This window comes from Pristis pectinata, chromosome 29, assembly GCF_009764475.1.
Source record: "Pristis pectinata isolate sPriPec2 chromosome 29, sPriPec2.1.pri, whole genome shotgun sequence".
Lineage (NCBI taxonomy): Eukaryota > Metazoa > Chordata > Chondrichthyes > Rhinopristiformes > Pristidae > Pristis > Pristis pectinata.
In genome coordinates, this window is record NC_067433.1 from 11,777,288 (window position 1) to 11,801,477 (window position 24,190).

The 24,190-nt window shown below is 46.7% G+C and overlaps 1 protein-coding gene across 2 annotated transcripts in view; it reads right to left on the reverse strand.

Annotated features, from left to right (window-relative positions):
- Positions 1-24,190, reverse strand: part of sema4c (sema domain, immunoglobulin domain (Ig), transmembrane domain (TM) and short cytoplasmic domain, (semaphorin) 4C) — a 113,587-nt gene that overhangs the window by 42,492 nt on the left and 46,905 nt on the right. For both annotated transcript variants that reach the window (XM_052041151.1, XM_052041150.1), the window contains 4 exons: positions 14,486-14,637; positions 6,191-6,253; positions 4,873-4,971; positions 1,233-1,329 (listed from right to left, as the gene is read on the reverse strand). In XM_052041151.1, the coding sequence (XP_051897111.1) occupies positions 1,233-1,329; positions 4,873-4,971; positions 6,191-6,253; positions 14,486-14,637 (411 nt within the window). The remainder of the gene's footprint in view (positions 1-1,232; positions 1,330-4,872; positions 4,972-6,190; positions 6,254-14,485; positions 14,638-24,190) is intronic.

Here is a 24,190-nt window from a genome sequence, read left to right on the forward strand (position 1 = left end):
TTAAAATGGCTGGCAGCTGGGAGATCCAGACGGCCACGGCAGACAGAGCGAAGGTGCTCGGCGAAGCGGTCGCCTAGTTTGCGTCCAGTCTCACCAACGTAAAGGAGGCCGCAACGGGAGTATCGGGTGTAATACAGGCCTTTCTAGTGATGCCCAGAGTAATTATGCTGAGAAAGACGAGATCTCTCTAGTATGAAGTTGGCTGCTTTATTCTAGTCTGTGTGCTCTGCATGTTTTGATGGTTTATACAGGGAAGATTTGTGAGGGGAGTGCGATGGGGAAGGATGAGCCTTGTGTTTGGAAAGGACGCCAGTTGTTTGCATAGGTCAGCTTACAGTAGTAATCAATTGGAACAGGAGCTGGCAGGCAGGATAACTCGTACATAAACACGGCTGCTCTGCTGTGCAAACTGTTCACTTTCTCCAACGTCAGCAACCCCTGCTTCTGGCACTCGAAGCGCTTCATCTGGTTGAGGAATGAGAGGACAGGGCAATGTCCGCAAGCAGGGGTCTCAAACGTCTCGATTTAAACCCCTTGCCTCCTGTGCCAAATTCCTGCTCCACATACAAGTGGCTGCTCTCTCCAGAAACTATTAACCCATGATGGCCCGAACTTGCCTTCGATCCACGGTAAAGCTTGTAGCACAGAGGCCCCAGCAATTTTCAGTCTTGAATCACAAAGACTAACAGCACACAAGCCGCCATCACCCTGTCTCGCATCTGCCCCTCCCACCATCACCTACAGCACAGAACGAAGGTGGATTGGAGGGCCTCTAGCCTGAATCACACAATGCCCCACAGGGTGATGCAATTAGCTTTCAGGGAAATCAAAGCACTTAATTGAGCTTGAACAAAAACAAACAGAACTCAGTAGAACCATTTTTCTTATTTTGCAATAAAAGTTTCAGGTTTCAAGAGCTAATCAATTCAGCCAAGCATTAGCACTGTTTCGTGATTGGCCAAGCCACAATGAGAGTCTGATGGGTGCACAACTTTCAGGCAAGTCCCACAAACAAGCACTCTTGCATTGTTGCCATTAGCTAAGTTGAGCGAGTTCAAATCCGCACTGAACCGTGTTGTTTAATGCGTCACGAACAAGGAAGAGGTGGAAACAAAATGGCTGTTCTGGTGGAATCCTCCGGCCTGCCACCTGGGGATCTAGAGTGCACAGGAAGGAGGGAATATTAGTACGGGATCTGGCACAGCCTGCAAGCCAGGTGCTGAGGTACTCACCCACAATCAGGCCAGTGTGTCCTTTGGCAGGATCGTAGGGACACTTTCCCTTGCCACCCTCCATGGCTGCTTTGTTTAAAGTAAAATTCCGTGTGTCCTGTGAGAAGAAGTAAAGGTTTAACAGAAAACACTTCAATCCCATCCCCACATTCCTGCACTGAGCAACATTTACTGTGGGAACACTTCATTGCAAAAAACCGCAGACTTTAGGCAGACTGGGAATTCTAGGGTACCAGGGCTCTGGGAAATTTGGAACCACACAGGGAAAGACTCAATCTCTCAATGCTGAGAGTGTGCACCTTATACAGCAAGCATCATTCTTGGGTATATCCCAACAACTCTGACAAAAGGCAACTCCTCAAGCTCCCACCTACAAACCCCAAGGAGAAAATGCACCTTTTGGAGCAAAGGGCAAAGCCTGCCATAAAAGGACTGCTGGAATCGCAACAATTATTATTTACTTAAGGGGCAAGAGACCAACTGGTGTTGGCACTCAGGTCAACTTGGTGTATAAATTACTAACGTGTGGGTACAGTGAGCAATGAGGAAGGTTTATTGGTCTTTATGGGAAGAGGATTTATACACAAGAATAAAGGCATCATGCTGAAATTAGTGTAGTGATGAAACTTTATTTAGAATTCTGTATCCTTACCCAAGAACACAAGGAGATAGCAGACCCCTCAAGCCTGCTCTGCCATTCAATATGATCATGGCTGATCTACACTGGCCTCAACTCCTCTTCTGTGCCAGTTCAATTCCTTGACCTTTGAAATATTTAAGTACCTCCAGTTTAAATAGGTCTTAATGATCTGGCCTGCACTTCCATTCAAGGCACAGAATTCCAGAGATTCATTACCCTCAGAGAAGAAATTTCTGTACACCTCAGTTTTAAATAACTGGTCTTTTATTTTGTAGCTATGTCCCTTTGTTCATGACTCCCCTACTAGTAAAAACATCTCAACATCTTCCCTGCCAAGCCCTCTTAGGATCTTATATTTTTGAAGAAGGTCAAATCTCATCCTTCTAAACTCTGAAGAAGGATATACTTGTGATAGATGGAGTGCAGGAAAGATTCACCCGATTGATTCCGGAGATGGAATGCTTGTCCTTATGAGGAGAGACCAAGCTGTCTGGGCTCATGTTCTCAATTTAGAACGAGAAGTGATCACATTGAAACATACAACATTCTTACGAGGGTTGACAATGTTGACACAGCGATAACATTTCCCCTGACTGGGGTGGGTCTGGAATCAGGGGTCACAGTCTCAACATAAGAACTCAGACATTCAGAATAGAGATGAGAAGTAATCGTTTCGACCCGAGACGTCGACAATTCCTCCTCCACCCCAGTGATGCTGCTCAACCCGCTGAGTTCCTCCATCAGATTGTTAGTGGTTCCAGATTCCAGCATCTGTAGTCTCTTGTGTTCCCTGAGAAGTTATTTCTTCACCAGAGGCTGGTGAGTCGTGGGAATTCTCTACCTATATGGGCTCAGTCAGTGAGTGCGTTGAAGGTCAATGTATTTTTGGATATGGGGTTGGTGCAATAGAGTGCTGCTGAGGTGAAGGGCCAGCCATCTCACTGAACGGTGGAGCAGGTACAAGGGGCTGATCAACCCATTCCTGCTTACGTGTTGGCATTGTGCCAGATACCAGCACCATCAGCTGTTCCAGTCTCCCCGGCACAAGCATTGGTAGGACCCTCTGGCTGCCATCAATCCCCTCTCGGATATTCGATCCCCAATTCAGAACACACACAAGGGATGAGGGATGGGTCAGCAGTCTGGATGGGCCTCTACAGTGAGCTCCTCACCCCTGTAGGTTGGGGATTAGAGTCTGCAGCACAGAGGGAAGGAGAACACTACCTCCAGTCCCAGCCCACCCAATCTCTGCTCTGTGCCACAAGGACAGAGAAACAGTCAGCATGGAGAGCGTGTGGTTGGAAATCCATAGGGAGGGGTGATTTAGCTTCCCAAGCACCAAGCCAATAGTGTCAGAGATGATGATGTACATCAATACATCCTAATAGCTTTCATCGGGAGTGCATTGCCTAATGGGGCGGTGGAAGCCATAAGATATAGGAGCAGAATTAAGCCTTTCGGTCAGTCGAGTTTGCTCCAGCACTCAACCATGGCTGATTTTATTTTCCGACCCCTTTCTCCCTGTAACCCTTAACCCCTTTACCAATCAAGAACCTATCAATCTCTGCCTTAAATACACCCAATGACTTGGCCTCTACCGCCTTCTATGGCAACAAACTCCACAGATTCACTGCCCTCTGGCTGAAGAAGTTACTCCTCATCTCAGTCTTGAAGGGACATTCCTTTACTCTGAGGCTGTGCTCTCGGATCCTGGACTCTCCTACCAATGGAAATATCCTCTCCACACCCACTCTATCCAGGCCTTTCAGTATCCGGTAGGTTACAATGAGAAATCCCTTCAGCCACCTATTTCCAAAAGAAAACTGGATAACTGGGAAAGTTATCAGGACTTGGGGGCGGGGGGAGGGGGGGTGGCGATGCAACCAAGTAGACAACTCTGTCAAAGAGCTGGAGCAGGCACAATGGGCATTGTGATGGGGCATCGTCCTACGATTACTTAAAGTCACATCAGCTCCAAAACACTGGCAAACAGCCCAGATAGAAATCTTTTCCCAATTTTCCATCACCAGGAATGTCCAAACCACTTCTAAATCAGCCGCAGGGTATGAGAGAGCAGTCAGAATGGTGCTGCCTCCAGAGTGCCTCCAAACTGCTGTAAATCTCACCGATTGATGCACAGGGTGTCTGCTCCACTTCCAATGGGAGACGGGCTACAACCCAAGATGGTCCAGCCCATGAATCTCCTCCAATCAAATCTAAAGGGACATGTCTGACATAACGCAACCTCAGGTCATTGCAGGTGAATCCCCTTCAATGAAGGCACACTATTTAGCAGCAAATTATGCATACAACTAATGCCCACAAATAATACACAAGATAAATGACCAGTAAAATTGGTTTTGATGTTATCTGAGGGATAGTTATTGGTCAAGAAATTGGGGCAATTCCCGTTCTTCCTCAAAAGAGTGGCATGGAAGCTTTAGCCTGAGGGGGCAAACTGGACTGGGGTCTAGCACCTAAAGGATCATATCAGTCTAAGGATTTTGTCCCCAACTCTCTGGAAGGGAAGTCTTCTGAGTCACGAGCTGATTAAGCTAATCACCAGACTAGGGCTGATGTTCCATCAATACCCAATCTCCCACATAGCCAGGGCTGGGAAGCAAGTGAGTCCAACAAGAGACTGCAGATGCTGGAATCTGCAGCAACAAACAAAACGCTGGAGGAACTCAGTGGGTCAGACAGCATCTGTGGAGGGAAATGGACAGTTTATGTTTTGGGTTAAGACCCTTCATCTGGACTGGGACCCATCCAGACGAAGAGTCTCAACCTGAAACATCAACTGGATAGATGTTGGCCCAGAGGGAATGTCTGAAGGAACTTCAGGAGCAGAGCATAAGTTCCCTGGAGGATCAGTGTGGTTAGGATCAAGTCTGTAAAAAGTGGGGAGGAAAGAAACACACAAGACAGGAGACTGTTGGATGCAGCATTTCACATGTCCTCACAACACACCATTCTTGCCCAAAAAAAAAGAGTACTTACAATATATGTGCATCTGGGCTGGAAGGCATAGGTCCCACAGGTGTACAGGTGAGTACTATTGAAGTTATGCAGGAAGCGAATGTAATTGAAACAATCGGTCTAGAAGTAGAGAAGAAAAAAAGTTTTTTCCTCAACCAAGACAAGGCAACTTTCAAAGTTCAGTCAAGGATTGACTAACTGTAGAGCTGGTGAACCATTTGCATCAGGTTCAGGGTTAAACACAGGTAACATCGTATAATTAGCCAAACAGCAAGAAAAGAATATGGAATTAACCCTGGCAGTTTATCAAATTATTGCCAGCCCTTCTAATAACAACACATGTTTAAATAGTGATTTTAATATAACAAAAGATGTCCCAAGGTGTTTTCCAACATCAAGCATGCTTTTACATTGATCCACGCAGGGGAATTATTACAGCAAGTAGGTTTCAAGGAGCCTCTTATGGGTTCTGAGAGGGAATTTAAGAACAGGTTTTGTGAGGGCCTTGCCAGCTGAAGGCCTGGCTGACGGTGGTAGAGCAACTAAAGTTGGGGATGCACAAGAGGCCAGCATTGGAGGTGTGCAGATACAGAAACAGGGAGGGATTTGAACAGAATTAGTATTTTAAGGCATAGTTGGAAGTACGGGCACCCCCACAGTACAGGTCAGAAGCACGGACACCCCCACAGTACAGGTCGGAGGCACGGGCACCCCCACAGTACAGGTCAGAAGTACGGGCACCCCCACAGTACAGGTCAGAAGTACGGGCACCCCCACAGTACAGGTCCGGTCTGAAACATCACAGATTCAATGGGGATCTCGAGAAGGTCTCTATTAGCTTAGAAGGGGTTAACACATCTAGAGGAGGGGGAAAGAGGTGGGGGGAGGGATGAGAGGGGATTAAGTGGCTCAAGTCACGTTATGTGCTGTAACAGCAAGCTTCATCTGAGGGGGGGATTAGAAAACAATACCCAGAATTTAGTCGGCACAATGGCCCCTCTCCAGTGCACACAGACCCAGCTCGGGCTTGTTGCTTATTGAGACATGCACACAAAGCTGTTGGGCTCCGAGCTCTTCCTCAAAGCCCTCCTGCCCTAATGAGAAATGGCAGTCGCGCTTCTCAGGTTGGCAGACCTCCAACAGAACGCAGAACGCAAAGGAAAAACACGGCGCCTTATCGTGACACAGTCCAGGCTGCAATGTTATGCTCCTGTGCTGCCTGCCTGCAGGGTGACCCCGCATTGACCTTGCATGCCTCGGTTTAATCCGTTTACTGTACACTCTGTACTTCTGAAACAAACAGCCCACAGTATGACCTCACCATCAATGAGGCACAAACCTGGTTGTTCTTCCCCTTCTGAACACAATCCATTTTTTTCTCAACTGGGGCATTCCAAATGATCTGTTGGAACAGAAAGAGTAAACAGAACAATTAAACTTAGCCCAACCTAAATGGTCCAGTTCTTTTGAGGACACAAGAAACAGCAGATGCTGGAATCTGGAGCAACAAACAAAAAGCTGGAGGAACTCAGCAGGTCAGGCAGCATCTGTGGAGGGAAGTGGATAGTTGACGTTTCGGGTCGAGACTCTTCATCTGGACTGAAAGATAGAAGGGAGGTAGCCGGTATAAAGAAGTGGAGGGAAGGGGTGGGGCAGGAGCTGGCAGGTGATAGGCAGATCCAGGTGAGGAGGGGTGATAGGCAGATGGGGAGGGGAGAGTGGGAATAGAGCCAGAAGCTGGCAGGTGAGAGGTGGAGGCGACAGAGGGCTGAAGGTGATGGGATCTGATAGGAGAGGAAGATGGAGCCTGGAATCAAGGGAGGGAGGTGGGAAGGGCAGAGGGGAACAATGAGGGAGGAAAACAAGGGGAAGGAGCATGTGGGTGACGGGCAGATGGAGACTGTTGAGGAGGGGAAAGAAACAAGGTGATGGGGGGGGCTGGGGTGAGTGTAGGAAGAACTGGGTGGATCAGGAGGAGAGACAGAAGGGACAGTGTGGTGGCCCCAGTTCTCTACAAATTGCCCCAAAAAGCCAACAGGGGAGGTGATTCGCTCTGGGGTACACGTCCTCTAAATTGGGTCATTCATTCCACAGACTCACCTAGGACCTTGCGTGGTGCTGGGCCCAATGTGCAAGGGGTAAAAGGTTTAGAGGGGAGAATCTGAAGCACTTTTGCCACCCAGAGGGCAACTTAACCTGGAACACACTGCCTGTGGAGCCTGGAACAGCATTTAATCACTTTGCACTACAATGGACATCTTTTTTTGTTCTAATTACATTCTGTCTTGTAAAAATTGTGCATAATTTAAGTTTAATTTAAGTGTAGCAGTTAACGTAACGCTATTACAGCGCCAGTGACCCAGGTTCAATTCTGGCCGCAGTCTGTAAGGAGCTTATACGTTCTCCCTGTGTCTGCGCGAGAACATGCTACGTAAAGATTCATTTCACATGTGACTAATAAAGATATCTTATCTTATCTGTTTGCCGGTGATGCTGCTGCAAGTAAGTTTTGAATCACCAACGCATAGAGGACGACAGACCAAGCGCTGATAAAATGGGATTAGTGCAGATAAGTATGTGGTTGGCATGGATATGATGGGCCGAAGGGCCTGTTTCTGTGCTCTATGACTCTATTCCATTCCCTCCTGACCCTCAGTTATAAAGATATTCAACTGGAACTCAAGATCTGAGACCTGGAAAATCTTTGGAAATCCCCAGAGGTCTGGTAACTTTAAAATATTACTCAAGGTTCTAGGTCTTGTGTGCATGGCTTCCAGACTGAGTGCGATGTGGTACTGAACTCGAGATTAAGTTATGAGGCAAGATCTCATGCTAGGCTTGTGTCCTCTATGACATAAATGGTTAAAGGATGACTCAGCTGAGTTTAGTTTATCGAGGGTAGATCAGCAGAAACTATTCCTGCAGGTGAGATAGTCCAACACAAGGACACTCAAAATTAAAAGCAAGAGCTAGCAAGTGCTTACATTTCCATATTTCCTTATCACATAGGAGACCATTCAGCCCATCGTTATTGTGCAAGCTCACGGAGAAATCCCATTCCCCCATTAGTCTTCCCTTTATTCTCCCCACATTCCCATTCAATTCCACTAAACACCTACACACTAGGGGCAATTTACAGTGACTGATTAACCTTCCAACCCGCATGTCTTTGGGATGTGGGAGGCAATCAGAGCGCCCTGGAGAATCCCACGGAATCACTGGGAGAACGTGCAAACTCCATACTGACAGCATCGGAGGTTGGGATTGAACCTGGGACACTGGAGCTGCGAGGCAGCAGCTCTACCAGCTGCGCCACTGTGTCCCCCATATCCTCACAGAAAGGGTGGCTGATAAGTGGAGCCTAGCTCTGATTTTAATATGGGGTCCCCTTACGACGGACTGTCCCACCAGCAGGAATAGTTTCTGCCGATCTACTCTCAACATCTTAAAGTGATCACATCACTCTTTAACCACAGAGGTCACAAGCCTTGTATGAAAACTTGCCTCATAACTTAACCCCCACTTCAATACCAGTTTGGAAGCTTAAGTCTTAAAGCCTGAAGTTCTTGAATCTTAATCATAAATCTGGCAGACAATATCACTTTTGTAGTTGGGTCACAAATTGGCCATAGCCTCACTGACTGGAACTGAATTGAGGGGCTGAATGGCCTCATGCTGTTGTATTGTTCCTGGCAATCGATCAAGATCCTATTGGCACAGTGTTAGCCCAAGGTGCACCGTACTAGGAGATGAAAGGCGAGATGAAGACGAGGGCAGTTAGCCCAAAGCAGAAGGCATTGGCATTATCGGTCAGTTTTTGTAAACAACCCCACAAAGGTACTGCATTGTCAGCTGGAGCAACGTTCCTCCATTACAAGTGACAAAAAAAAATTCTATTTAGAGGGATATGGGCCAAATGGGCATCTTAGTCAGCATGGATGAGATGGGCTGAAGGGCCTGTTTCCATGCTGTACTACTCTATGACTTCACACTATAAAGTGAAACAAGGGAAAGGGGTAGGAGCAATGCCATTTCGAAGCCCAGAGAGGCAACCTACTGACATGGGAACTCCTTCCTCACCCAAGATTCATTACACAAAGGGCAGGTTGTACATGTTAAACTAAGCGGTGACACAAGAGACAGCAGATGCCGGAATCGAGGGCAGCACACAAAAAGGCTGGAGGGACTCAGCGGGTCAGGCAGCATCTATGGAGGGAAACGGACAGTCAACGTTTTGGGTCGAGACCCTTCATCTGCTCTGAAGGGTAGAGGGGAGATAGCCGGTACAAAAAGGTGGAGGGAATGGGTAGGGCAAGAGTGTCTGATGAAAGCCCTCCCTGCGCAGCCAGACTGAGATAATGACTGTTATCATGTACTTGTTCAATTCACTGAGATTAAGCAACACCTACAGAACCTGTTTGGACACGAATGTGAAACCGATTGCAGCTTCTGGAATGTAAACCTGTATATCCACACTGCACCGATGCCTATTCAACCTGAACACTCTGGCACAGTGCTGGTGCCCCCCTCTCCTCAATTGGGCACACAATACCTCTTACCCAGCAGTACCCTCGATTCAAGCCAACATCACTAAAATTAAACACAGTAATAAGCCAGGTATTTATATCGCAATCTGAGAGGGAGAGAGTGCAGCGGAACTGGGAGAAATAGATTTAGCTGTAACTTAACACCACTGATCTTCCTGAAGAGCATCCCTTGAACTGATGACAGTGCTGCGTCACAATCATTGTCCAATGCAGGCAAACGTACAGGGTAACAAAACAGTCATCTCTGGAACGGTCCATAGGTTATGTGTTCTTATTCCCTTACATCTATAAAAGGTTATTGGAATAAAAACCTTCATGATCTTTTAGGGCCATGGTAACATTGTGGTGAAAGGGAGCAACGACAGCTTTTAATGACATTAAGGAGGCCATTCGGCCCATTATAGTCCTCCTCATTTCCTTGTAGTCCTGCAATTTATTCTCTCACATGCAGTCAACTCCCCTTTAGACTCTTTTTACACTCACCTACAGAAAGGGGCAATTTACAGTGGCCAATTAACCCACTAACCCGCCAGTTCTTTGGGATGTGGGAGCAAACGGGGAGCGATGAGAAACCCACATGGTCACAGGGAGAACGTGCGAACAGCACCGGAGGTCAGGATCGAACCCAGATCCTTGGGAGCTGTGAGGCAGCAGCACTAATTGTTGCATCCCCATGCTGTCTAACATCTTGCTCAAGCCCCGTACTTGGGAGTAAGAGGAGCAGGAGTAGGCCATTTGGCCCAACAAACCTGCTTCTCCATTCAACAAGACCATTGGTGATCTTGGTAGGATAAATGGCTCGAGTGAGTGCTAGAATCTGGAGACTGATGGGAGAATTAAATTGGTGGGGAGAATAAAAAGGGATTAGTTTAAGTGGGCGCTTGACAGCTGGCACGGACTCAGTGGGCCGAAGGGCCTGTTTCCATGGTGCATGGGCTGCATGATAACTGACTGACAGACCCAAGAAGGCAGCAAGCATGATTGGTGCACCTACCATATGGGCAAGACTGGGGCACAATCTGAGCATTGACTCTCTTGAGCATTGACTTCCCCCCACCCTCCCCATCACCTACCCCACCCACACACAACAAGAACCCAATTTCAACTGCCGCACAGTGGATAATGACAAGGAAAAACAAAACCCTTCCTTACAAGTGAACTGCAGGCACACCAGCCCAAGGCACATTTACCCACAACAGCCCAAACAAGGCATTCCAGATCATAACAAGCTCCACTAAGAAGTAATTCTCCCTTCCTCCCCACTGGCCTTGCCACTCCTCACGTTTTGTGCTTTCACTGATAACCTTAAAACTGACAAGGTTCCATCAAACAGGTAGTTCCACTTTCATTTATTTCTCTGTAGAAGCTGGACTAACTGTGCTTACTAACAACACTTACGTGGCTTCTTTCTCCAGAGACTAAGGGAGCTAGGACTTTACTCTTTGGAGAGAAGGAGGATGAGAGGAGACATGATAGAGGTGTACAAAATATTAAGAGGAACAGATAGAGTGGACAGCCAGCGCCTCTTTCCCAGAGCACCAATGCTCAATACAAGAGGGCGGGGCTTTAAGGTAATGGGTGGGAAGTTCAAGGGAGATATCAGAGAAAGGTTTTTTTACCCAGAGAGTGGTTGGGGCATGGAATGCGCTGCCTGGGACAGTGGTGGAGGCAGGTACATTGGTCAAATTCAAGAGATTACTAGATAGGCATATGGAGGAATTGAAAATAGAGGGATATGTGGGAGGAAGGGGTTAGATAAATGAGGTTTAAAGGTCAGCACAACATTGTGGGCTGAAGGGCCTGTATTGTGCTGTACTGTTCTATGTTCTAAAAAGAAAAGGAACTAAGGCAGCAGATCTGCTCAGGCCTGGACTATTAATGCAGAGACACAGTTCAAACCCCATAATGGTAACTGTGGTGCTTCTGGTATGAGAATAGGCCCTTCGACAAGCACCCACTTACACTCACCCGGCACTAATCCCATTTTTTTTCTTCCCACTCTCCCATTAACTCCTCCCCAAATTCTACCTCTCACCTACACACTAGAGGCCAATTAACCCACCAACCACCATGTCTTTGGTTTGTGGGAGGAAACCACAGACAAGGGTGACAGGTTTTCGGAAGCCAAAGCACTTGAAGACAATACAATTCCAGCTTTCTTTGACCTGAGTGAGATTCCAGATCCAGATGGAGCTACAAACAATCTACTGGAGGAACTCAATGATTCAAGCAGCATCTGTGGGAGGAAAAGATGAAAAACACGATGATGCTGGAGGAACTCAGCAGGCCAGGCAGCATCTGTGGAGAAAAGCAGGCGGTCAACGTTTCTGGTCAGGACTCTGCTGAGTTCCTCCAGCATCATAGTGTTTTTCATCTAGATTCCAGCATCTGCAGTCCTTTGTTTCTCTGTGGGAGGAAAGGAATTGTCAATGTTTCAGGTTTTGACTCGAAACATCGACAATTCCTTTCCTCCCACAGATGCTGCTCGACCCACTGAGTTCCAGATTCCAGCATCTGTGGTCTTGTGTTTCCCCAGATCCAAATAGGACTAGCTCAGTTAGGCAATTCAGTTGGCACAAATGAGTTGGGCCAAAGGGCCTGTTTCCTTGCTATCTAGCCCTATGATTCTATCCACAATGTAGTTACCTGGCCTTCTCAAATGGCCAAGCAACCAACTCTGCTCAGTTAAGGATAGGCAATGAAGTCCGGCCTTATGACATCAACATTTCCAGAATGAATAAATGAATTTTTCAGTCATAAACCAATGACCAGAGAACAAATCAGGCTGCAATACACCCGAGTGGACTGTCAGAGTGAGGATACCACAAGAGTGGGCTTCATATCAAAAGCAAGATATTGTCAGTGTTAAAAAAACTGATCTCTCACTCCAACAGGTTTCGATTGCGTCGGTTAGAAAGATGCTGTCAATCAAGCTCCAATTGCTGCTCTGTCACCACCCAAAATATTTTAGGTAAACAATAAATCTTACCAAACTAGAGGGATGCAAGCAATACACCAAAGGGACATTAGCCTTTAATCCTAGTGCAAGAGCATCAGCCACTTGGCTTATTCACCTCATGATATTTAGTACTTGCAACCCAAAGTCTAATTTCATTCTCTGAGACTCTTCATAAAGTTGGATTCTAGGCAAAAGAAAGCTTATTTGAAAATCAAAGCTGGCTGCTCGTGGCAGATCAGGTGTGAAATGCACTACTCCGGGTCGTACCAAAGTACACAGGAAGATCCCAAGGATGACTTTCAACTCATGCTGATCCAGGCAGTGAATGCACCAGGTGTCATGTTGTTTACCTCGATGCTGCTGGACTCCCTTTCAAGGTTAAGCTTGCCTTGTTAAGTAGATCTCACTCTCTCTCTCTCTCTCTATCTCACACACACGGATCAAGGCTTCACAGAGTCAACATGGAATCATAAAGTTGTACAGCATGGCCTGACTCATCCATGGCGACTGAGATGCCTATCTACACTCATCCCATTTTCCTGCATTTGGCCCATATCCCTCTATTCCTTTCCTATTCATATATCTGCCCAAATGCTTTTTAAAATGCTGTGATTTTACCTGCCTCTACCACGTCCTCTGGCAGCTTGTTCCACATACCCACTGCCTTCCACTGTGTGGAAAAACTGGCCCCTCAGGTCCCCTTTAAATATTTCCCCTCTCACCTTAAACCTGTGTCCTGTGTTTTAGACTCCCGTACCCTTGAAAATAGACTGTGACCACCTACCCTATCTATGCCCCTCATAATTTTATACGCAGTCTCACGATCCCATACGTGCTGTTATTTCAAATTGTACTCAAGCTTCAAGACGATTATGTCGTACATTCCAAGACTACCAACAGTAAGAAAAAAGTAAAACTAAGACTTTGAACAATAATAGAATAAAATATACAAACAGTGTGATCTCCACAGATATGGTACTTACCCTTCTGAGCTCTTAAGCTCCTCCAACTACTGCATTACCCTCTAACTTTCCCTCTATTTATGACCTTCCTTAGACAATAGAGATACATATGCTTCAACCACTGCCCACAAACAACATACAGGTAGTTCTCGCTTAATGTCACAGTTATGTTCTGAGAAGCAGTGACGTTAAGTGAAGCAACGCTTAAGAGATTCTTTCTCCAGGCCAAGGACAGGAGATGGGTAACTGATGGGACTGGCGGAGGTAGGGATTGGAGCTGGATAGATTGATTGGTGTGAAGGATAGAAGGTAAGTATGGGATTCATCTCCATAGGGTTCCAGTGTGGCCATGCATTGTAAAGACCTAGGAACTCAGAACAATGACTAGTTGGGTCTGAACAGGTTGAATGATCTTACTAAAACATACAAGATCATAGGGGGTATAACGAGGAAGATGTCAAGATGTTTTCACTAATGGGAAAAATCTCAGAAGAGGGGACACAGTTTCAAAGGCCTGGTTGTTTACACCTGAGGTATATAGAAATTTCTTCTCACAGACAGCAGTGAACCTCTGGAAATCTCTACCTGGACCATTGTGGTGGCGAGATCTTTGGGGATGTTTAAAGAGTTAGTAGATAAATCGGGGAATTGAGGGAGATGGGGAACTGGCACAAAAGAGGAGTTGAGGCCTGGGGCAGATCAGCCATGACCATACCGAATGGCAGGGCAGGCTTGAGGGGCCGAGTGGCCTACTCCCGTTCCTATTTTCTCGTCTTTGTCTACCAAGTACTATCACCAGCTAACCCCATACGAGGCAAGCAATGACGCAGTGAGGTTGGGTAACAATAAGTGAACCTTGACTTGCAAACAGCTTACAGTGTAATCAGGAAGTGACACAGAACGAAACCACATTAAGCGAGGACGACCCATACGTGGCCTACAATGCTGCCCGCTGCCCCAGTGCACCGTTCACTGATTCTACAGGCTGAAGGACATTAGTTATTCTGGAAGGGCTCTCAAGTTCCCTCAGGTGACAGCAGGCTAGATTTCCCAGTGGATTAATAGACACCAATAGTTGGACAAAGAGCTGCAGGTCACCCCCACAATCAGACATTAGTGGTGTAACTGAGACAGGCTGCGGTGTTTCCGGCTCCAGTGACACTCACCGCTTCTTTCACCTCCACCGTGATGTCCTCCATCCAGAGTGCAAACACTGCCTCTCGAGCACCAACATACAGCACCTGCGCATCTTCATCCAGGCGTAGGGTGGTGTAATTGAAGATCCTGGGCTTTGAGAAGCGTTTCACCTCTTTCAGCGCTGCAACAGAAGAGATTAGCTTCCGTTTAACAACGAAGCGTGAAAAGCACACAAGCCGCAAGCAGTTAGAGTCATACAGCACGGAAGCAGGCCCTTCAGCCAACTGGTCCATGCCAGCCAAGATTCCTATTTGCCCGTGTTTGGCCCATATCCCTCTAAACCTTTCCTATCCATGTACCTGTCCAAGCACCTCTCAAATGTTGTTAATGACCACTTCCTCTGGCAGCTCAATCCATACATTGACCACCCTCTGGGTGAAGAGGTTGCTCCTCAGGTTCCTATTAAATCTCTCCCTTCCCACCTTTTTGAGCTCTGCAGATGGGTAGAGAGAAAGCCCCCAACCCCACCTAGGCTCGAGCAATTGTGGAGTATGAGGGATGGTCATGATTGTGCCCAAGTGTGGTAGGGTGGCTGTGAGGTCACTGCCCATACTCCACAACCACCCCAACCAACCTAGAAGATCAACAGACTACAAGCCCAATATACCAAGTTATTGGCAAAACCACTACATCACAGCATCACACATTGCACTCCAACATTGCACTCCAACTCTCCACAGGACAACAGTCCTAACCACCACCGCGCCCCCCAAATTCCCACACATACAGCATACCACACAAACCTGCACACCAGACTACAGCAACACCGCCAAACTATAGAAGCATTTTCCATGCCACTGTTAACTAAACTCCAGACAGATTTTGCAGGGGAAGCAGACCCAGGTATGAGCCACTCCAGATTCTCCCTTCTCATTGAACGTAAAGGCACTAATTCATCACAGGCCATTTGCCATCTAATCCACTGATCTTCAACATTGTGCACTGCACATTCTCTCCGATGTTCTGAATTGTTGTTTCAATCACTACAGCCGTGACAAGAGTTTTTTTTTAATATTCTAAATTAAAACACAGTGCATCCAGTTGTGGGGAAGAAGAAAGCTAGAAACCATCAATAAAAGACTGTCATCTAGAAAGCAAACAGGAAATCCAGGACAATCCCAAGAGTGACAAGAATATTTAAAGTTCTTTCTGGAGAGAGCTAAGAAAATATTATCAATGACATTTAAGGGAAAAGGTGAGAGAGAGGGAGCGGAGCAGAGGATTATACAGGTGGATAGCAAGAGGTTCCGAGCGCTGACCCATTTGTGTTGCGGTTTTTCACTCATTGCAAGTAATCCCTTTCTTGAAGTGCTGAGTTATAGACCAAGTTGTGCTCAGGTTATAGGGTCAGACGGCACAGAAACAGACCCTTCGGCTTCACCACATCCATGCCGACCATCTTACCTAATCCCATTTGCCTGCATTAGATCTGTTGTAGCCAAATGATAAAGTCTAGACTATTAGGGTAAACAATTATAACAAGGTGTTTTATTCCAGATTTTACCCAATATCATAATGAGAATTCTATACACCCTCTGGTGAAATTCTACCCACACTGGAGGTATCTATCCTAGATAAACCTGTGGGCATTTTGGATAGTCAATGACAGGAATGTCAAAGTGGCACCAACAGAGTGCCCATACAAGTTCACTGGAAGTGGTCACCAAGCACCAATGGGAAATGGCAGCTTTCCTTCTCTAACCCAGGGTGGCGGACATTAGATGTTATCAGCTGAAGCCTTCTTCACTGCACACTGGCCCAAACTCAGCACGTTCTTGATGAACTTCTATTCAAAGGCATGAAGTCAAATTTGACCCATGTTTGGAGGGTCATGTTAGGACACACGTGTCCATACAAGCAGATGTCATGAAGGCGCTTTATCAGGGTGGTGGGCTGTCGGTGTGACACCACAGCAGATGAACAGCCCACTAACTAATGGATCTCAGCATATGAGTCGGGGAGAACACAAGTCGACTATCCATCCCTTCAAGCCTGCTCGGTCATTCACCAACATCACGGCCAACCTTCTACCTCAGCTCCATTTTCCTATGCTATTTGATTCCCTTAGTATGTAGTATCCCTGCTTTGATAAACTGAACAACCCTCCACGGCCCTCTCATCCAGAGAATTCCAAGTATTTACCGCCCTTTGACTGAAGAAATTTCTCCTCGTCTTAATCCAAATCAATCTGCTCCTTATTCCGAGACTCTGACCCTTGGTTCTAGGCTCCTCAGCCAGGGGAAACATCCTCCCTTCATCCAGTCTGCCTTGTAAGAACACTAAGTTGCAATGAGATGTCTTACCATTCTTCTAAACTGTAGATAACACAGGGTTAGTTTACTCAATCTCTTCTAATGCTGCAAACCCACCTTCTCTGGCACCAGTCCAATGAACCTTTGCTCCAGTTCCTCTACAGCAAGTATATCCTTTCTACGACAATGAGGCCAACATACAATATTCCAGGTGCAGTCTCACTAAAGCCGTATAGAATTACACTAAGACTTCACAACCCCTTTATTCAAATGCTCTCATAACAAAGGCCTACATACCATTTCCCTTCCTCACCACTTGCTCCACCTGCAGTGATTTGAACACCAGCACATCTAGGTCCCTTTAAACATTAACACTACTCAACCATACACCTCTGTTTAAAAAAAATATTCTGTTTTTCTGATGTGTGCATTGAAGTGGATATCACATTTTTTTCTACATTATATTGTAAGTGCTTTTCCAGCCGCTCACTCAGCTTATCCGTATCCCCAATGGGAAAGAAGCCAATGGACCAAGTCTTATATGACAGACTGAGACTGGATTTAAGTATCTGATGGTCAAATCTGCTCCTAATTAACTGACAAAGAAGCTTTGTTCCTCTGAATCCCTCTCCAATAATGTCCTCCTGCTGTTCAAGTTGTGGGACGCTGGGTCCCCAAGTGGGTGCACTCCCCTCCCTCCAGTAACGTCGGATTGAGAGTGAGACAGGGAGTTTTAAGTAGGCCACATCAAAGAACCAAGAAACCAATTTGCTTGCATCGTCCCTCACGGTTTTAATCACAGAACATCAAAGACTCTTGTAAAGCATGATCTGCTTACACGGGGGCTGGACATGACTAAACACTCACCTCAAACTGAAATTAAATATTTTAGATAAAAATGGTAGAGAAATGAATGATAGGGAAATGGAGGGCTATGTGGGAGGGAAGGGTTAGATAGATCTTAGAGCAGGATAAAATGTCAGCACACTATTGTGGACCGAAGGGCCTGAACCCTGCTGTTATGTTCTATGTTAAACCTACCCTAGACATAAGTACCATCACTCAACCCCAAAACTGACGTTCAACCCAGGGCACTAGTAGTAAAACAAGAGAAAAATAAGGCCTTTCCCAAACTGTGAATGAACGCCATAAAATAGTGGAACAGCTTTTTTATTAATTGTGGTAATTTGCAAACATCAGTGAGCTTATTCATTTCTGGAAGGGGGAAGCCTAAATTGCTCAAACACTTTTTTTTGGTAGATAGATGTAACATTAATATCATGCCTGTGCAGTGTTTTAGCTCAGTAATTGCTTTTTGAAAGAAAGGTTCACTTGGAGAACTGCAGCTCAATGATGTGATGGGTTGGATTGGCGGGGTTTGCTGCAGAACCTGATGCTTCTGGGATTAAATGGGCAGAAGGCAGGCTCGGGACCCCTTGGCAATGGCTGGGCTACCACCCAACTCACCAGGGGAAGAGGCTGGGGGATCTCTAGGAGGTGGCTGGGAAAGAGGTTGGGGGATCTCTAGGAGATGGCTGGCAAAGAGGTTGGGGGCCCCATGGAGCAGCCAAGAAAGGAGTTCAGGAACACCCTTCCTCTGGAGTTGCTGAGAAGGGGAACCCACCCTTCACCTCCAGGAGGCACAGTGAAAGAGGCAATGGAATGCCTAGAATGTTGCCAAGAAAAGGGCTGATGATTCCAGGAGCAGGTCAGAAAATCCAGCTCAGTGGAGGCCTAATGATGTTGAGCCCCCAGTTTCCACAATCTTGCAACTGAAGAACAAAGACACCCACTTTAACCTCACGTGCTTCCATGGGGCGACACAGTGGCGCAAGCAAGTCGAGCCGCTGCCTAACATTGCCGGGGACCTGGGTTCAACCCTGACCTTGGGTCCTGTGCGTGGAGTTTGCAAGTTCTCCCTGTGACCGCATGGGTTTCCTCCGGGTGCTCTAGTTTCTTCCCGCATTCCGAAGACGTGCAGATTGGCAGGTTATTTTGCCACTGCAAATTGCCCCTAGTGTGTCGGTGAATGGCAGAATCTGGGAAGAGTTGATGGGAATGTGGGGAAGAATAAAAAAATGGGTTTAATACAGGATTAGTGTAAATGGGTGGTTGATGGTCAGTGCAGACTTGGGGAGCCAAAGAGCCTGTTCATGTTGCTTCTCTCCATGCCTCAGGAACCCTTCTGTGAAACATCTTGTGTGGCATTAACCATACCTTCAGGTTTTTTGCCAGTACCAGTGACAGCTCTACAGACAGCAGCACTTCATCTTCCTATCAAACAACAGTGGGCTTGACGCACAAGCCAAGTTTGGGAAAAGCCAGATCTATAATTAAGTGTATGTGAACTCCTCACAGCTTCCATTATACCTCAAAGCAACCCTTTTGATGGTACAGTGGTGGTGACAGTGTGGGGAGGTGGTACTGTGGGGTAAATCCCTTCCGTGTTGCACTGGGAGGATTCCAAACTCACTTAGTGCCCATTGGCACAGTGGGCATCAGGGAGATGGAAGGAGCCACAGGGCAGCTGACACAGAAACCCACATCACTAACAGGGCAGAAAATCCAATCATGGGGAAAGAGTTACAGCAAAAATACAGCATTGGTAAACAAAATATGTAAAACAGAGTCATAGAGTCACCCAGCATAGAAACAGACCCTTCGGCCCACCACATCCATGCCGACCATCTACTCCAATCCCTTTGCTCCACAGCCTTCCATGACTTGCTGATTCAAGTGCTTGTCCAGATACATATTAAATGTTGCGTGAGTATCCTGCTTTCACGACCTTCTCAGGCAGATCGCTGAACATTAACAAGACCCAGAGCTTCTCCTACCTCATCAAAATATTGCAGCTGTTCTTCAGCTGTCACATTAAAACTACGGCAAATGGACCCGATCAGATGCGGGGAGTTCTGTGGCAAGTGACTCACCAACTACGAGCGGGTCTTGAGTGTGGTGGAATACTCTCCACCTCAGTGCAGCTCCAAGTTCTCAGGAAATTCAACTTCATTCAGTTCAAAACAGCCTGCTGGATCCGGACTCATTCCGTCCACTGCTGGTGCTCTGTGTAACATCTCCAAATTACACCCCAACAAATGGCTTTCGCTTTGCCAACAGCACTCAGAAACACAAGGCCAGCGAGCGGATTAGACCCACCACCTTTGCAGGTCCCCTCCAACTTGCACCTTATCCTGACGCTGGAAATACATTCTTCATCGTTACTGGGTCTGAGCCCCCCACCCAACATCACTGCGGAAGTGTCTTAAGCATACGGACTCAAGGGGGCAGCTCACCACCACCTTTGGGGGGGCGAGCAACAAATGCCGGCTTCACCAGTAACACTGCAGCCCATAAATGAACAACAAAAGTGAAGCAAGTGAATCATAGAGCAATACAGCACGGATACAGGCCCTTCAGCCCAACAAGTCCATGCCGACCACGGTGCCCACCCAGCTAGTCCTAATTTCCTGCGTTTGGCCCATGTCCCTCCAAGCCCCGCCCCTCAATGTACCTATTCTTAAATATTGTGTTCAGCTCTGGTCGCCTCATTATAGAAAGAATGTGGAAGCTTTAGAGAGGGTGCAGAGGAGATTTACCAGGATGTTGCCTGGATTGGAGAACGCGTCTTATGAAGATAGGTTGAGTGAGCTAGGGCTTTTCTCTTTGGAGAGGAGGAGGATGAGAGGGGACTTGATAGAGGTCTACAAGATGATAAGAGGCATAAATCGAGTGGGCAGTCAGAGACTTTTTCCCAGTGTGACAATGGCTAACACGAGGAGACATAATTTTAAGGTGATTGGAGGAAGGAATAAGGGGGATGTCAGGGGTAAGTTTTTTTTTTACACACAGAGTGGTGGGTGCGTGGAACGCACTGCTGGCAGAGGTTGTGGGGGCAGATACATTAGGGACATTTAAGAGAGACAGGCACATGAACGATAGAAAAATAGGGGGCTATGTGGGAGGGAAGGGTTAGATAGATCTTAGAGCAGGATAAAATGTTGGCGCAACATTGTGGGCCAAAGGGCCTGTACTGTGCTGTAGTGTTCTATGTTCTATTAAATATTATGCGTAAACCAGACCAGTAGCTGAGGTCTGGATTCTACAGCACTAACCCACGACCTTGTCGGGAAATGCAGTGTGAGCATGGTTGAGATCTCAAGATTTACATTCCCCTTAATGACACACTTCCCCTCCCGCCAACACCACCACAGCCAATTGCCACGCATTCAGAAACGAGAATGATTCAGATCAGGGTTAGGGTGGGGCAGGTAGAAAGAAATAATATATGGAAGGAAGTTACGTCTGTTCAAGTGGAAGCACCTTCAAGAGCAGGGGGCAAACAATAGGAGTCACAGGGTGGTGAATCTGTGGAATTCATTGCCATGGAGGGCTGTGGAGGCCAAGTCATTGGGGGTATTTAATAAAGAGGTTGATAGGTCCTTGATTGGTACGGATGTTAAGGGTTACGGGAAGAAGACGGGAGAATGGGGTTGAAAAAAAATCAGCCATGACTGAATGGAGGAGAAGGCACAATGGGCTGAATGGCCTAATTCTGCTCCTCTATCTTATGGTCACTTCATCTGTGCACTAGGACAGCACCTTCCCCTGTAAGAATCTTTGCCCAGGAGGTGAGGAGAGTATTTCCAAAGACTTCAACGCAAGTTTAAAAACGTGTGCCGGGGAGGCCCAGCTGTTTGATATTTTCACAGGCTAGTCTGAGTAAACAAGGACATTCCAGACCTCAGCAAACAGAAGGCGGACAATGGAACTGGTTCCAGGGAGCTGACAACACAATGGGAGCTGGCATTCGCCAATCTCATTCTCTCAGGCTCAAATGGAAGGAACTGTGCTCAGTTTCCAAGGTTGAAACACACACAGCAGCACAGGCCTTGGATGAGTCAGTTGGGTTGTCGCGACAGAGACTGATGTCACCATGACTGTGGGAGGTTTCACACAAGAGGAAGGGCATCAGGGTAGAACAAGTTATGAGATTTAGAACACTCCAATTTCAGGCAACTGCTCCCCATCTAATCCCTTTCTCCTTCTGACCTACCCAGGCCCTCGCACACACACCCTTCTTTCAGACGCCGCCACTCCCCAATCACCACATTTCTTTCCCCTCCCCCACCCCACTCTTCCCATCTGCCCACCAACCTTCCCTTATTTTGTTCCTCTTCACCTTCCTTTCTTACCAGATTCCATCATCTGCAGCCTTTTATTGCCTCCACCTCTCATCTCCCAGGCTCTGTCTCTTTTTCTCCTCACCCTTCCCTCCCTCCCCCACTGGACTCCATCTGCCAATCAACCCCTTCTCACCTGGATCCACCTATCGCTTGTGAGCTCTTGCCCCACGCCTCTCCCTCACTTCCTTATATCAGCTATCTCCCCTCTCCTCTTTCAGTCCAGATGAAGGGTCTTGACCTGAAACGTCGAGATTTCCCTCCACAGAAGCTGCCTGACCCATGGAGTTCCTCCAGCAGCTTGTTTTTTTTTGTAAGAGATTTGACAGAGGTACTCAAAATCATGAATCACTTTCATGGTCTAAGGGCAGGGACTTAGTGGCCACAATTCACAGATTCAAGGTGACTGGCAGATAATGGATTTTCCTTCACGTACACAGCAACTTTTTTTCTTCTTAATTCTGGCAAGGCCAGAATTTATTGGTCATCAATTCTTTCTTCTCCCCTCTCCCATCAGGCAGAAGATACAAAAGCCTTTAGACCAATGCCACCACGCTCAAGGACAGCTTCTATCCCACTGTTATAAAACTCTTATACGATAAAGATGAACTCTATCTCCCAATCTACCTTATCATGGCCCTTGCAGTTTATTTGTCCACTTTCACTGCAACACCACATTCTGCGTTCCGTTTTTCTCTTTACTACCTCGATGTAGTTATGTATGGCGTGATCTGGATGGCAGGCAAACAAAAGCTTTTCACTGTATCTTGGTATAAGTGACAATAACAAACCAATAAGATTAAAATAAGATATCTTTATTAGTCACATGTACATCCAAACACAGTGAAATACATCTTTTGCGTAGAGTGTTCTGGGGGCAGCCCGCAAGTGTCGCCACGCTTCCGGCACCAACATAACATACCCACAACTCCTAACCTGTACGTCTTTGGAACGTGGGAGGAAACCGGAGCACCTGGAGGAAATGTATGCAGACATGGGGAGAACATAAACTCTTCACAGACACCAGCGGGGATTGAACCCAGGTCGCTGGCTCTGTAATAGCATTACATTAACCGCTACACTACTGTGCCTGCCAATACATTGAGGTGGTGTTGGCAAGTTGCCTTGAACTGCTGCAGTCCTTGTGATGAAGGTACAGGCATTGGGTAAGGAGTTCCAGGATGCTAACCCAACATCGCTGATGGATGTCAATTAACTTCCAAGTCAGGAAGGTCTGCACGCAGGACAGGAACGTGCAGGAGCTGGTGTTCCCATGCACTTGCTTCCCTCGTCTTCTCATGTAGGTTTGCATGCTATTTTGGAAGAAGTGTGCACTTAATTACTCCTGTAACACCTTGCCAATTGTGGTACAGACTGCAGGCATGGCATACCAATGATGGGAAGAGAGGGATTGGTGGATTCAAGCCTGCTGCTCTACCCTGGATGGTGTACAACAGTACAAATCCTCCTCTAGACTGAATCAACAGACAGGAGTCAACTGGCACACTGCCAGCTGCTGTGTTCTGATGAAAGGATCTGCATCAATTAAGACAGTTTTTGCCTTCTAATATCACAGCTGTGAAGGCATTTCAAAATTATTTCACTTCTTGGCACATCTGAAAGTCATGGAAGGCAAAATACAAATTCCTTATCCTCCGAGTGCCTTTTCAGGAGTGGATTAATTGGATTTCTATTCCACTTTGGAAATCTAAAAACCTGCAGATGCTGGAAGTCTGAAATAACATGAGAAAATGCTGCAAGCACTCACCAAGACAGGCAGCGTCTGTGGAGAGACACCAAGTTAATGTTTCAGGTCCAAAACAACCTGAAACTTTGACCGTCTTTCTCTTTCCACAATTGGAACTTCCAAAACTTTGTTTTTAATTCCTTATTAGTCCCATTACACAAAGAGGAGTATTTTAGCTTGTTGCTTGTAGTTCTGACCAAAAAGGACATTACACCCCTGCCTTGTTCCACCCACTGATTCAATCTGATGTGTGATGTGCTCTGTAACTGAGGTATTTCCAGCTGTTAGTTCTGGTAAGAATTCACCACATCTCTGGGCTGCTGCAATCTTCACTCTTCCTGTAAACCAGGTTAATGGAATAAAATGCAGTTAAACCTGTTACTGTTAGTTACAGTGTGAGCAGGTAATCCCCATGTTGAAAGAAAAGCAATGCGACCTTGCCAAATCTATGGTAACTGACTGTATAACAGCTGAGACGGCAACTGGGCAGTG